The following is a 13,014-nucleotide window of genomic DNA, read 5'->3' on the forward strand; positions in this document are numbered from 1 at the left end:
TATCCTGGATTTCTAACAAACTTGGACAGTTAAAAGCTTGTTTATGATCATAAGATAGTATCCAGAAGTAAATTTTGTAAAAATAAATATCCTGTTTTTCCGTATTTTACTTATAAATGGACTTAGTTTTTCTGCCAGGAAACATTACATTCACTCTGTGGTTAAAGTTTTTAAAATTTTAATAACTATCTTTAACTATCCTGGATTTGTACCAAACTTGGACAGAAGCTTGTTTATGATCAATATCTAGTATCTAGAAAAAAAATTTAAAATTTTGTACCTGTTTATCTGTATTTTACTTATAAATGGACTTAGTTTTTCTTCCAGTTAACATTACATACAGTCTGCAGTTAAAGATTTAAAACATTTATTAGATTCATAAACTATCTTGGATTTTTACCAAACTTGGACAGAAGCTTCTTACAATCAAAAGATAGTATTGAAAGGAATATTGTTATTATTTTTTTTTACTAATTTTTGTTGAGCCTTCGATTAACAGCAAAAGTAGGCGAGACACTGGGTTCCGCAGAACATTTACGATTTTTTTTTATGACTAGTCCGATCAGAGTCCTACCTAGAGTCGGTGGTTCTCTCTAGACACTCCGGCTTCCTCCACCAATAAAAACTGACCACCACGAAATAGCACAATAATGTTGAAAGTGGCGTTAAACACCAATCAATCAAATCATTAGGTAACCATTTAAGGTATGTCCAATCAGGTGAAGTGTATTTTTGAACTTGCTCTCTTTCACTAAAAACATAAATATGAGGTAATGGTTGAAGTATTAAAAACAACTCATTTCGGAGTAGAAAATAAAAAGCTTTTTATTCATTTTGTTAACAAGATTGTTGTCCTGTGTATTTTGGATCGGTTATTATTTGTGGTATACCTATCAATATGGATTCCAAGGCATGAATCATGAGTACAATAAGTTTGAAAGGTTTCCTGTGTTTTTTAAATTTTGGCAGCTGTAAACGGTTTTCAAACTAACCAGACTTCATGATTCATTCCTTGCCTTTGGAGTTTAACAGAGCATGCGTTTGACGTCAACTTCATAATTTGTATGATTAAGTTCAAATATGGTGCATTAAATGTGTCAGAGGCGAGTAAATTGTGATATTTAAATTTTCAGTCTTTCCTGCCAGCTGGATAAAGAAAAAAAGAGGTCAATTCCCTGAGCACCTGTGCATTTGACAAGCTATAAAGACATTTTTTTCAGATTAGTTGGTGTACCTGACAATGGCACTAATTTTAATTTTTCTAATTCAGGTTAGACAGAACTGGTATAATGCCATACAGAGTGTGGAATGAAAAGTTACGAGACAGAATGGCTCCATGGTTTAAACTTCTCAAAGACTCACAAGATCTTTACAAAGTATGAATAGGTTTACAGGTGTTGCAAACTTTATACAGCTGCTTCCAAGGAGTAGTTTATATTCTTTTTATGCCCCCTCCGTAGTTTTACCCTTGTCCGTCTGTACGTCCCGAAATTGGTTTCCGTTCTCTAACTTTAGTTTGCCTCAACCAAATGTTATGAAACTTATACACAATGATTATTACCACAAAACACAGATTAAGTTTGAATTTGGGTGTCATCACTTCTACTTTTCAAGAGTTATGCCCCTTTACAAATGGAAAAATTGCTGAATTTTTTGTTTCCGTTCTCTAACTTAAGTTTACCTCAACTAAATGTTATGAAACTTATACACAATGCTTATAACCACAAAACTGGATCAAGTTTGAATTTTGGTGGTGTCACTTATACCGCTCTAGAGTTATGTCCCTTTACAAATGGAAAAATTGCAGAATTTTTCGTTTCCGTTCTCTAACTTAAGTTTGCCTTAACCAAATGTTATGAAACTTAAACACAATGCTTATAACCACAAAACACAGATCAAGCATGAATTTGGGTGGCGTCACTTTTATCATTCTTGAGTTATGTCACTTTATACGTTGTATGCAAGAGGGGGCATCATCTGTGTCCCATGGACACATTCTCCATTTATTTACACATCTTTCTTTTCGTAACATATTTCTGTTGCATTTTATTCAGTAACTATAAATCTCAGTTCTTGATAGATGGCACTAAGGTCTTTCTGGTCATGCCATACTGTGTTGCATGTTTTCAGTTTTCGTCGTCGTCTGAAGACACATTGGTTTTCGCACAATAACTTTAAGTTAATGGATCTCAATGAAATTTTACCATAAGGTTCAATACCACAAAAGGAAGGTTGGGATTAATATTTTAGGGGTTATGGTACCAACAGTTAAGGAATTAGGGGCCAAAAATAAGCATTTTTAGCTCACCGGGGCCCGAAGGGCCCCATGTGAAGTTATGCCATCACTTGGCGTCTGTCGTCGTTTGTCATCGCCTATTGTCGTCGTCGTAAACTATTTCAAATATCTTCTCCTCTGAAACTACTGGGCCAAATACCTTCAAACTTTAAATAAATGTTCCTTAGGGTATCTAGTTTATAAATTGTATCCGAAGATTTGATCCATCGACAAACATGGCCGCCATGGCTACAAATAGAACATAGGGGTCAAATGCAGTTTTTGGCTTATATCTCAAAAACTAAAGGTTTTAGAGCACATCTGATATGGGGTACAATTGTTCAATTGGTCAATATCTATCAGTTATGAAATTTTCAAACGAATTGAACAACCCATTGTTGGGTTGCTGCCACCGAATTGGTAGTTTTAACAAAATTTTGCAGTTTTTTGTTATTATTTTGAATATTATTATAGATATATATAAACTGTAAGCAGCGTTAATGTTCAGCAAAGTAAGATCTACAAAAAAGTTAATATGACCATAATTGTCAATTGACCCCTTAAGGAGTTATTGCCCTTTAAAGACAATTTTGCACAATTTGTTCATCAAGTTTGCTAACATTTAAAAATCTTCTCCTCTGAAACTACTGGGCCAATTACCTTCAAACTTTAACTAAATGTTCCTTAGGGTATCTTGTATATAAATTGTATCCGAAGTTTGTATCCATCTACAAACATGGCCACCATGGCTAAAAATAGAACATAAAGGTCAAATGCAGTTTTTGGCTTATATCTCAAAAACTAAATCTTTTAGAGCAAATGTGATATGGGGTAAAATTGTTTAATTGTCAAGATCTATCGGCCCTGAAATTTTCAGACGAATCGAACAACCCATTGTTGGGTTGCTGCCACCGAATTGGTAGTTTTAACAAAATTTTGCAGTTATTTGTTATTATTTTGAATATTACTATAGATATATATAAACTGTAAGCAGCAATAATGTTCAGCAAAGTAAGATCTACAAAAAAGTTAATATGACCAAAATTGTCAATTGACCCCTTAAGGAGTTATTGCCCTTTAAAGACAATTTTACACAATTTGTTCATCAGTTTGCTAACATTTAAAAAATCTTTTCCTCTGAAATACAGGTGAGCGATTCAGGCTCTTGAGAGCCTCTTGTTCTAGTTTCCAGACAATAACTTGTGTTCAACTGTATGGATCTCCCTGAAATTGTACTGCAAGGAACCATACCACAAAGGGAAGGCTGGGATTGATTTGGGGGTAATTGCCTCAAAATATTAGGAATTAGGAGCCAAAAAGGGGCAAAAAACAAGCATTTTTCTAGTTTCAGGACAATAACTTATGTGTAAGTGTATGGATCTTTATGAAATTGTACTACAAGGTTCCATATCACAAAGGGAAAGCTGGGTTTGAGTTTGGGGATAATTGCCCTAAACGTTTAGGAATTTGGGGCCAAAAAGGGGCCAAAAAACACATTTTTCTAGTTTCCAGACAATAACTTGTGTTCAAGTGTATGGATCTCTCTGAAATTGTACTGCAAGGTACCATACCACAAAGGGAAGGCTGGGATTGAGTTTGGGGGTGATGAACCATAAGGGGGTTCAAAAAATTGGGGGGGGGGTTTTCTTTTTTTCCTTTTTTTTTCTTTTAAAATCTTCCATTTTAAGTTGGTTATTTCTGATTTATATTTAAAAGCAAATAATAATGATATGGTAGGAGATACACAACAAACAGGATGTGTAAATTATTATATAATAAGTATTGTGCAATAGCAAGAAATTTTCAATTGCACAGTATTGCACAATAGCAAGAAATCTTCAATTGCACAGTATTGCGCAATAGCAAGAAATCTTCAATTGCACAGTATTGCTCAATAGCAAGAAATATCCAATAGCAATAGCAAGAAATTGTCAATTGTACAGTATTACGCATTAGCAAGAAATATTTAATTGCACAGTTTTGTGCAAAAGAAGATACTTTGTATAAATTGCTTATTTCTTGACCAATTTCAATGGGGTTTTATTCTTGAATTCTTGGGGTTCTTTAATATGGTGAGTTTAACCGTGTATTTAGTTTTTGGATTTTGGGCCCAGTTTTTAAATTGGTCCACATTGAGGTCCAAAGGGTCCAAAATTAAACTTAGTTTGATTTAAACAAAAATTGAATTCTTAGGGTTCTTTGATATGCTGAATCTAAACATGTATTTAGATTTTTGATTATGGGCCCAGTTTTCAAGTTGGTCCAAATCGGGGTCCAAAATTAAACTTTGTTTGATTTCAACAAAAATTGAATATATGGGGTTCTTTGATATGCTGAATCTAACCATGTATTTAGATTTTTGGGCCCCGTTATCAACTTTGTCCACATTGAGGTCAAAAGGGTCCAAAATTAAACTTTGTTTGATTTCATCAAAAATTGAATTCTTGGGGTTCTTTGATATGCTGAATCTAACCATGTATTTAGATTTTGGATATTGGACCATAATAGGTGAATGTCCAATTTAAAATTTTTAAGTTCTTAGACCACATTCATTCTGTGTCAGAAACCTATGCTGTGTCAAATATTTAATCACAATCCAAATGCAAAGCTGTATCAAGCTTGAATGTTGTGTCCATACTTGCCCCAACTGTTCAGGGTTCGACCGCTGCGGTCGTATCAAGCTGCGCCCTGCGGAGCATTTTATTTGCTTATATCTCATAAACTAAAGCTTTTAGAGCAAATCTGACAGGTAGTAAAATTGTTTAATTGGTCAAGATCTATCAGCCCTGAAATTTTCAGACGAATCAAACAACTCATTGTTGGGTTGCTGTCACTAAATTGGTAGTTTTAAGGAAATTTTGCAGTTTTTATACGACCGCAAAAAAATTTTTGTGGTCGTATATTGGTATGACGTTGGCGGCGTCGTCGTCGTCGTCGGTGTCCTCCAAAGACACATTGGTTTTCGCACTCTAACTTTAGTTTAAGTGAATGGATCTTTATGAAATTTTACCACAAGGTTCAATACCACAAAAGGAAGGTTGGGATTGATTTTGGGGGTAATGGTAATAACAGTAAAGGAATTAGGGGCCAAAAAGGGGCCAAAAATAAGCATTTTTGTAACTTCCAGACATAACTTGTGTGTTAGTGTATGGATCTCTCTGACATTGTACCACAAGATTCCATATCACTAAAGGAATGCTGGGATTGATTTTGGGGGTAATTGCCTCAAAATTTTAGGAATTAGGGGCCAAAAAAGGGGCAAAAAACAAGCATTTTTCTAGTTTCATGACAATAACTTGTGTGTAAGTGTATGGATCTTTCTGAAATTGTACTACAAGGTTCCATATCACAAAGGGAAAGCTGGGTTTGAGTTTGGGGGTAATTGCCCTAAACGTTTAGGAATTTGGGGCCAAAAAGGGGCCAAAAAACACATTTTTTTCTAGTTTCCAGACAATAACTTGTGTTCAAGTGTATGGATCTCTCTGAAATTGTACTGCAAGGTACCATACCACAAAGGGAAGGCTGGGATTGAGTTTGGGGGTGATGAATCATAATGGGGGTTCAAAAAATTTGGGGGGGGGGATTTATTTTTTTTTCCTTTTTTTTCTTTTTTTCCTTTTTTGTTTCTTTTAAATTTTTCCATTTTAAGTTGGTTATTTCTGATTTATATTTAAAATCAAATAATAATGATATGGTAGGAGATACACACCAAACAGGATGTGTAAATTATTATATAATAAGTATTGTGCAATAGCAAGAAATTTTCAATTGCACAGTATTGCACAATAGCAAGAAATCTTCAATTGCACAGTAATGCGCAATAGCAAGAAATCTTCAATTGCACAGTATTGCGCAATAGCAAGAAATATCCAATAGCACAATATTGCGCAATAGCAAGAAATTGTCAATTGTACAGTATTGCGCAATAGCAAGAAATATTTAATAGCACAGGATTGTGCAAAAGAAGATACTTCCTATAAATTGCTTATTTCTTGACCAATTTCAATGGGGTTTTATTTTTGATTTCATGGGGTTCTTTAATATGCTGAATCTAACCGTGTATTTAGTTTTTGGATTTTGGGCCCCGTTTTTAAATTGGTCCACATTGAGGTCCAAAGGGTCCAAAATTAAACTTTGTTTGATTTCATCAAAAATTGAATTATTGGGGTTCTTTGATATGCCGAATCTAACTGTGTATTTAGATTCTTAAATTTTGGTTCCGTTTTCAAATTGGTCTACATTAAGGTCCAAAGGGTCCAAAATTAAACTTAGTTTGATTTTAACAAAAATTGAATTCTTAGGGTTCTTTGATATGCTGAATCTAAACATGTATTTAGATTTTTGATTATGGGCCCAGTTTTCAAGTTGGTCCAAATCGGGGTCCAAAATTAAACTTTGTTTGATTTCAACAAAAATTGAATATATGGGGTTCTTTGATATGCTGAATCTAACCATGTATTTAGATTTTTGATTTTTGGGCCCCGTTATCAACTTTGTCCACATTGAGGTCAAAAGGGTCCAAAATTAAACTTTGTTTGATTTCATCAAAAATTGAATTATTGGGGTTCTTTGATATGCCGAATCTAACCGTGTATTTAGATTCTTAATTTTTGGTTCCGTTTTCAAATTGGTCTACATTAAGGTCCAAAGGGTCCAAAATTAAACTTAGTTTGATTTTAACAAAAATTGAATTCTTAGGGTTCTTTGATATGCTGAATCTAAACATGTACAGTGATCTGGAAGGATTTTTTCTCTATGGGCCCAGGGCCCCCCAAAAATAAATTCAATGGGCCATTTTTAAAATTAATGGGCCATGTTGTCAAATGAGTGGGCCATTCGTTTACAATTAGAAAAAAAATTAAAAAAAGTGTATATTTCACTTTACTTACAAGTATGATTCTAATTAATATCATGGATATTGTTCCTGTGATTTTGTAATTTCAATTTCAATGAATATACAATAACTTCTTCCAAACCGGGTAATATTTACGATAACCTTTATTTACAATGTTAAAACTGGTACTGTTCCCTTGTTCATGTTCATGGTTTTTTTACATTGAATTTGGGTCTTCGTCGATACCATACTTATTCCAGACGTTCCGTATTAGAGGACATTTCTGGCATTTCCTCTGCACTTGTATTATTATTACTTCATCACGATGACAATAATAACAGTAGAGAGCAACGTTAATTGATAAGACATAACAACAATTCGCTGAAGGCATCATAGTTTACAAAATGTCAAAACGAGCAAAAAACCAAAAAAATTGACAAGGACAGTTAAGCCCCTTTTATGGAGACAAATACTATACTATTCATAAAAAGGATTTTGGGTTTTTCAATCGAAATAATAGCAAGCTTACTTAAAAGATTATAATTAGAGAAGAATTCTCGCCTGTACTAGCCAATTTTCACAAATTTAAAGTTGTTTATAAAAAATTATATCATGAATAATGGTTAATTACGTTTTTTGGGTAATCAGTCATACCGCATGTTGCTATTATTACCATAGGATAACACCCGAGACGTCCCAAAAATATATAGGTGCTCCTATCATTGGAGTAAACACTACACAGTTGTGTACTCTCACATGGCGGCACGAAATACGATCGGAAATCCATTTGCCGATATCTCAACGTTTCAAAACGAAGTGAAAATAACATGCGCCACGTGGGCGCTTACATTTGTCACTCTATGCGCCATTTCTGGTCGATAAGCGCAATTGGCGCAAGGCGCACGTCCTTCCCGATCACTGCATGTATTTAGATTTTTGATTATGGGCCCAGTTTTCAAGTTGGTCCAAATCGGGGTCCAAAATTAAACTTTGTTTGATTTCAACAAAAATTGAATATATGGGGTTCTTTGATATGCTGAATCTAACCATGTATTTAGATTTTTGATTTTTTGGGCCCCGTTATCAACTTTGTCCACATTGAGGTCAAAAGGGTCCAAAATTAAACTTTGTTTGATTTCATCAAAAATTGAATTCTTGGGGTTCTTTGATATGCTGAATCTAACCATGTATTTAGATTTTGGATATTGAACCATAATAGGTGAATGTCCAATTTAAAATTTTTAAGTTCTTAGACCACATTCAATCTGTGTTAGAAACCTATGCTGTGTCAAATATTTAATCACAATCCAAATCCAAAGCTGTATCAAGCTTGAATGTTGTGTCCATACTTCCCCCAACTGTTCAGGGTTCGACCTCTGCGGTCGTATCAAGCTGCGCCCTGCGGAGCATTTTATTTGTTATTATCTTGAATATTATTATAGATAGATATAAACTGTTAACAGCAATAATGTTCAGCAAAGTAAGATCTACAAAAAGGTTTTTTATGACCAAAATTGTCAATTGACCCCTTAAGGAGTTATTGCCCTTTAAAGACAATTTTACACAATTTGTTCATCAAGTTTGCTAACATTTAAAAATCTTCTCCTCTGAAACTACTTGGCCAAATACCTTCAAACTTTAACTTAATGTTCCTTAGGGTATCTAGTTTATAAATTGTATCTGAAGTTTTGATCCATCGACAAACATGGCCGCCATGGCTAAAAATAGAACATAGGGGTCAAATGCAGTTTTTTGCTTATATCTCAGAAACTAAAGGTTTAAGAGCAAATCTGACAGGGGTAAAATTGTTCAATTGGTCTAGATCTATCACTCCTGAAATTTTCAGAAGAATCAAACAACTCATTGTTGGGTTGCTGTCACTAAATTGGTAGTTTTAAGGAAATTTTGCAGTTTTTTGTTATTATCTTGAATATTATTATAGATAGATATAAACTGTAAACAGCAATTATATAATGTTCAGCAAAGTAAGATCTACAAAAAAGTTTATAGGACCAAAATTTTCAACTGACCCCTTAAGGAGTTATTGCCCTTTAAAGACAATTTTACACAATTTGTTCATCAAGTTTGCTAACATTTAAAAATCTTCTCCTCTGAAATTACTGGGCCAAATACCTTCAAACTTCATCTAAATGTTCCTTAGGATATCTAGTTTATAAATTGTATCCCAAGTTTTAATCCATCTACAAACATGGCCGCCCTGGCTAAAAATAGAACATAGGGGTCAAATGCAGTTTTTATTTGCTTATATCTCCAAAACTAAAGCTTATAGAGCAAATCTGACATGGGGTAAAATTGTTTAATTGGTCAAGATCTATCAGCCCTGAAATTTTCAGACAAATCGAACAACCCATTGTTGGGTTGCTACCACTAAATTGGTAGTTTTGAGGAAATTTTGCAGTTTTTATACGACCGCAAAAAAATTTTTGTGGTCGTATATTGGTATGACGTTGGCGTCGTCGTCATCGTTGTCGTTGTTGTCGTCGTCCGAAGACACATTGGTTTTCGCACTCTAACTTGAGTTTAAGTAAATGGATCTCTATGAAATTTTACCAAAAGGTTCAATACCACAAAAGGAAGGTTGGGATTGATTTTGGGGGTTATGGTACCAACAGTAAAGGAATTGGGGGCCAAAAAGGGGCCAAAAATAAGCATTTTTGTAACTTCCAGACATAACTTGTGTGTTAGTGTATGGATCTCTCTGACATTGTACTGCAAGGTTCCATATCACAAAAGGAATGCTGGGATTGTTTTTGGGGGTAATTGCCTCAAAATTTTACGAATTAGGGGCCAAAAAAGGGGCAAAATACAAGCATTTAGATTTTTGATTATGGGCCCAGTTTTCAAGTTGGTCCAAATCGGGGTCCAAAATTAAACTTTGTTTGATTTCAACAAAAACTGAATATATGGGGTTCTTTGATATGCTGAATCTAACCATGTATTTAGATTTTTGGGCCCCATTATCAACTTTGTCCACATTGAGGTCAAAAGGGTCCAAAATTAAACTTTGTTTGATTTCATCAAAAATTGAATTCTTGGGGTTCTTTGATATGCTGAATCTAACCATGTATTTAGATTTTGGATATTGGACCATAATAGGTGAATGTCCAATTTAAAATTTTTAAGTTCTTAGACCACATTCATTCTGTGTCAGAAACCTATGCTGTGTCAAATATTTAATCACAATCCAAATGCAAAGCTGTATCAAGCTTGAATGTTGTGTCCATACTTGCCCCAACTGTTCAGGGTTCGACCGCTGCGGTCGTATCAAGCTGCGCCCTGCGGAGCATTTTATTTGCTTATATCTCATAAACTAAAGCTTTTAGAGCAAATCTGACAGGGGGTAAAATTGTTTAATTGGTCAAGATCTATCAGCCCTGAAATTTTCAGACGAATCAAACAACTCATTGTTGGGTTGCTGTCACTAAATTGGTAGTTTTAAGGAAATTTTGCAGTTTTTTGTTATTATCTTGAATATTATTATAGATAGATATAAACTGTTAACAGCAATAATGTTCAGCAAAGTAAGATCTACAAAAAAGTTTTTATGACCAAAATTGTCAATTGACCCCTTAAGGAGTTATTGCCCTTTAAAGACAATTTTACACAATTTGTTCATCAAGTTTGCTAACATTTAAAAATCTTCTCCTCTGAAACTACTTGGCCAAATACCTTCAAACTTTAACTTAATGTTCCTTAGGGTATCTAGTTTATAAATTGTATCTGAAGTTTTGATCCATCGACAAACATGGCCGCCATGGCTAAAAATAGAACATAGGGGTCAAATGCAGTTTTTTGCTTATATCTCAGAAACTAAAGGTTTTAGAGCAAATCTGACAGGGGTAAATTTGTTCAATTGGTCTAGATCTATCACCCCTGAAATTTTCAGAAGAATCAAACAACTCATTGTTGGGTTGCTGTCACTAAATTGGTAGTTTTAAGGAAATTTCGCAGTTTTTTGTTATTATCTTGAATATTATTATAGATAGATATAAACTGTAAACAGCAATAATGTTCAGCAAAGTAAGATCTACAAAAAAGTTTATATGACCAAAAATTTCAACTGACCCCTTAAGGAGTTATTGCCCTTTAAAGACAATTTTACACAATTTGTTCATCAAGTTTGCTAACATTTAAAAATCTTCTCCTCTGAAACTACTGGGCCAAATACCTTCAAACTTCATCTAAATGTTCCTTAGGATATCTAGTTTATAAATTGTATCCCAAGTTTTAATCCATCGACAAACATGGCCGCCATGGCTAAAAATAGAACATAGGGGTCAAATGCAGTTTTTATTTGCTTATATCTCCAAAACTAAAGCTTATAGAGCAAATCTGACATGGGGTAAAATTGTTTAATTGGTCAAGATCTATCAGCCCTGAAATTTTCAGACAAATCGAACAACCCATTGTTGGGTTGCTACCACTAAATTGGTAGTTTTGAGGAAATTTTGCAGTTTTTATACAACCGCAAACAAATTTTTGTGGTCGTATATTTATATGACGTTGGCGTCGTCGTCATCGTTGTCGTTGTCGTCGTCGTCCGAAGACACATTGGTTTTCGCACTCTAACTTGAGTTTAAGTAAATGGATCTCTATGAAATTTTACCACAAGGTTCAATACCACAAAAGGAAGGTTGGGATTGATTTTGGGGGTTATGGTACCAACAGTAAAGGAATTGGGGTCCAAAAAGGGGCCAAAAATAAGCATTTTTGTAACTTCCAGACATAACTTGTGTGTTAGTGTATGGATCTCTCTGACATTGTACCACAAGGTTCCATATCACAAAAGGAATGCTGGGATTGATTTTGGGGGTAATTGCCTCAAAATTTTAGGAATTAGGGGCCAAAAAAAGGGCAAAAAACAAGCATTTTTCTAGTTTCATGACAATAACTTGTGTGTAAGTGTATGGATCTTTCTGAAATTGTACTACAAGGTTCCATATCACAAAGGGAAAGCTGGAATTGAGTTTGGGGGTAATTGCCGAAACGTTTAGGAATTGGGGGCCAAAAAGGGGCCAAAAATAAGCATTTTTCTAGTTTCCAGACAATAACTTGTGTTCAACTGTATGGATCTCCCTGAAATTGTACTGCAAGGAACCATACCACAAAGGGAAGGCTGGGATTGATTTGGGGGTAATTGCCTCAAAATATTAGGAATTAGGAGCCAAAAAGGGGCAAAAAACAAGCATTTTTCTAGTTTCAGGACAATAACTTATGTGTAAGTGTATGGATCTTTATGAAATTGTACTACAAGGTTCCATATCACAAAGGGAAAGCTGGGTTTGAGTTTGGGGATAATTGCCCTAAACGTTTAGGAATTTGGGGCCAAAAAGGGGCCAAAAAACACATTTTTCTAGTTTCCAGACAATAACTTGTGTTCAAGTGTATGGATCTCTCTGAAATTGTACTGCAAGGTACCATACCACAAAGGGAAGGCTGGGATTGAGTTTGGGGGTGATGAACCATAAGGGGGTTCAAAAAATTGGGGGGGGGGTTTTCTTTTTTTCCTTTTTTTTTCTTTTAAAATCTTCCATTTTAAGTTGGTTATTTCTGATTTATATTTAAAAGCAAATAATAATGATATGGTAGGAGATACACAACAAACAGGATGTGTAAATTATTATATAATAAGTATTGTGCAATAGCAAGAAATTTTCAATTGCACAGTATTGCACAATAGCAAGAAATCTTCAATTGCACAGTATTGCGCAATAGCAAGAAATCTTCAATTGCACAGTATTGCTCAATAGCAAGAAATATCCAAAAGCAATAGCAAGAAATTGTCAATTGTACAGTATTGCGCATTAGCAAGAAATATTTAATTGCACAGTTTTGTGCAAAAGAAGATACTTTGTATAAATTGCTTATTTCTTGACCAATTTCA

At 34.4% G+C, this 13,014-nt stretch overlaps 1 protein-coding gene and 1 long non-coding RNA gene across 4 annotated transcripts in view; both read left to right on the forward strand.

The window, feature by feature from the left end:
- The window catches only part of LOC127705427 (uncharacterized protein KIAA2026-like), an 81,592-nt gene that overhangs the window by 19,917 nt on the left and 48,661 nt on the right, over positions 1 to 13,014 (forward strand). Inside the window, exon 6 of the mRNA XM_052209741.1 lies at positions 1,271 to 1,376. Within this exon, the coding sequence (XP_052065701.1) occupies positions 1,271 to 1,376 (106 nt within the window). The remainder of the gene's footprint in view (positions 1 to 1,270; positions 1,377 to 13,014) is intronic.
- Positions 5,221 to 13,014, forward strand: part of LOC127705431 (uncharacterized) — a 31,649-nt gene continuing 23,855 nt past the window's right edge. For all 3 annotated transcript variants that reach the window (XR_007983875.1, XR_007983874.1, XR_007983876.1), the window contains exon 1: positions 5,221 to 5,312. This is a non-coding gene — a long non-coding RNA (uncharacterized LOC127705431). The remainder of the gene's footprint in view (positions 5,313 to 13,014) is intronic.

Source organism: Mytilus californianus, unplaced genomic scaffold (assembly GCF_021869535.1).
Source record: "Mytilus californianus isolate M0D057914Y unplaced genomic scaffold, xbMytCali1.0.p SCAF_6, whole genome shotgun sequence".
Classification (NCBI taxonomy): Eukaryota; Metazoa; Mollusca; class Bivalvia; order Mytilida; family Mytilidae; genus Mytilus; species Mytilus californianus.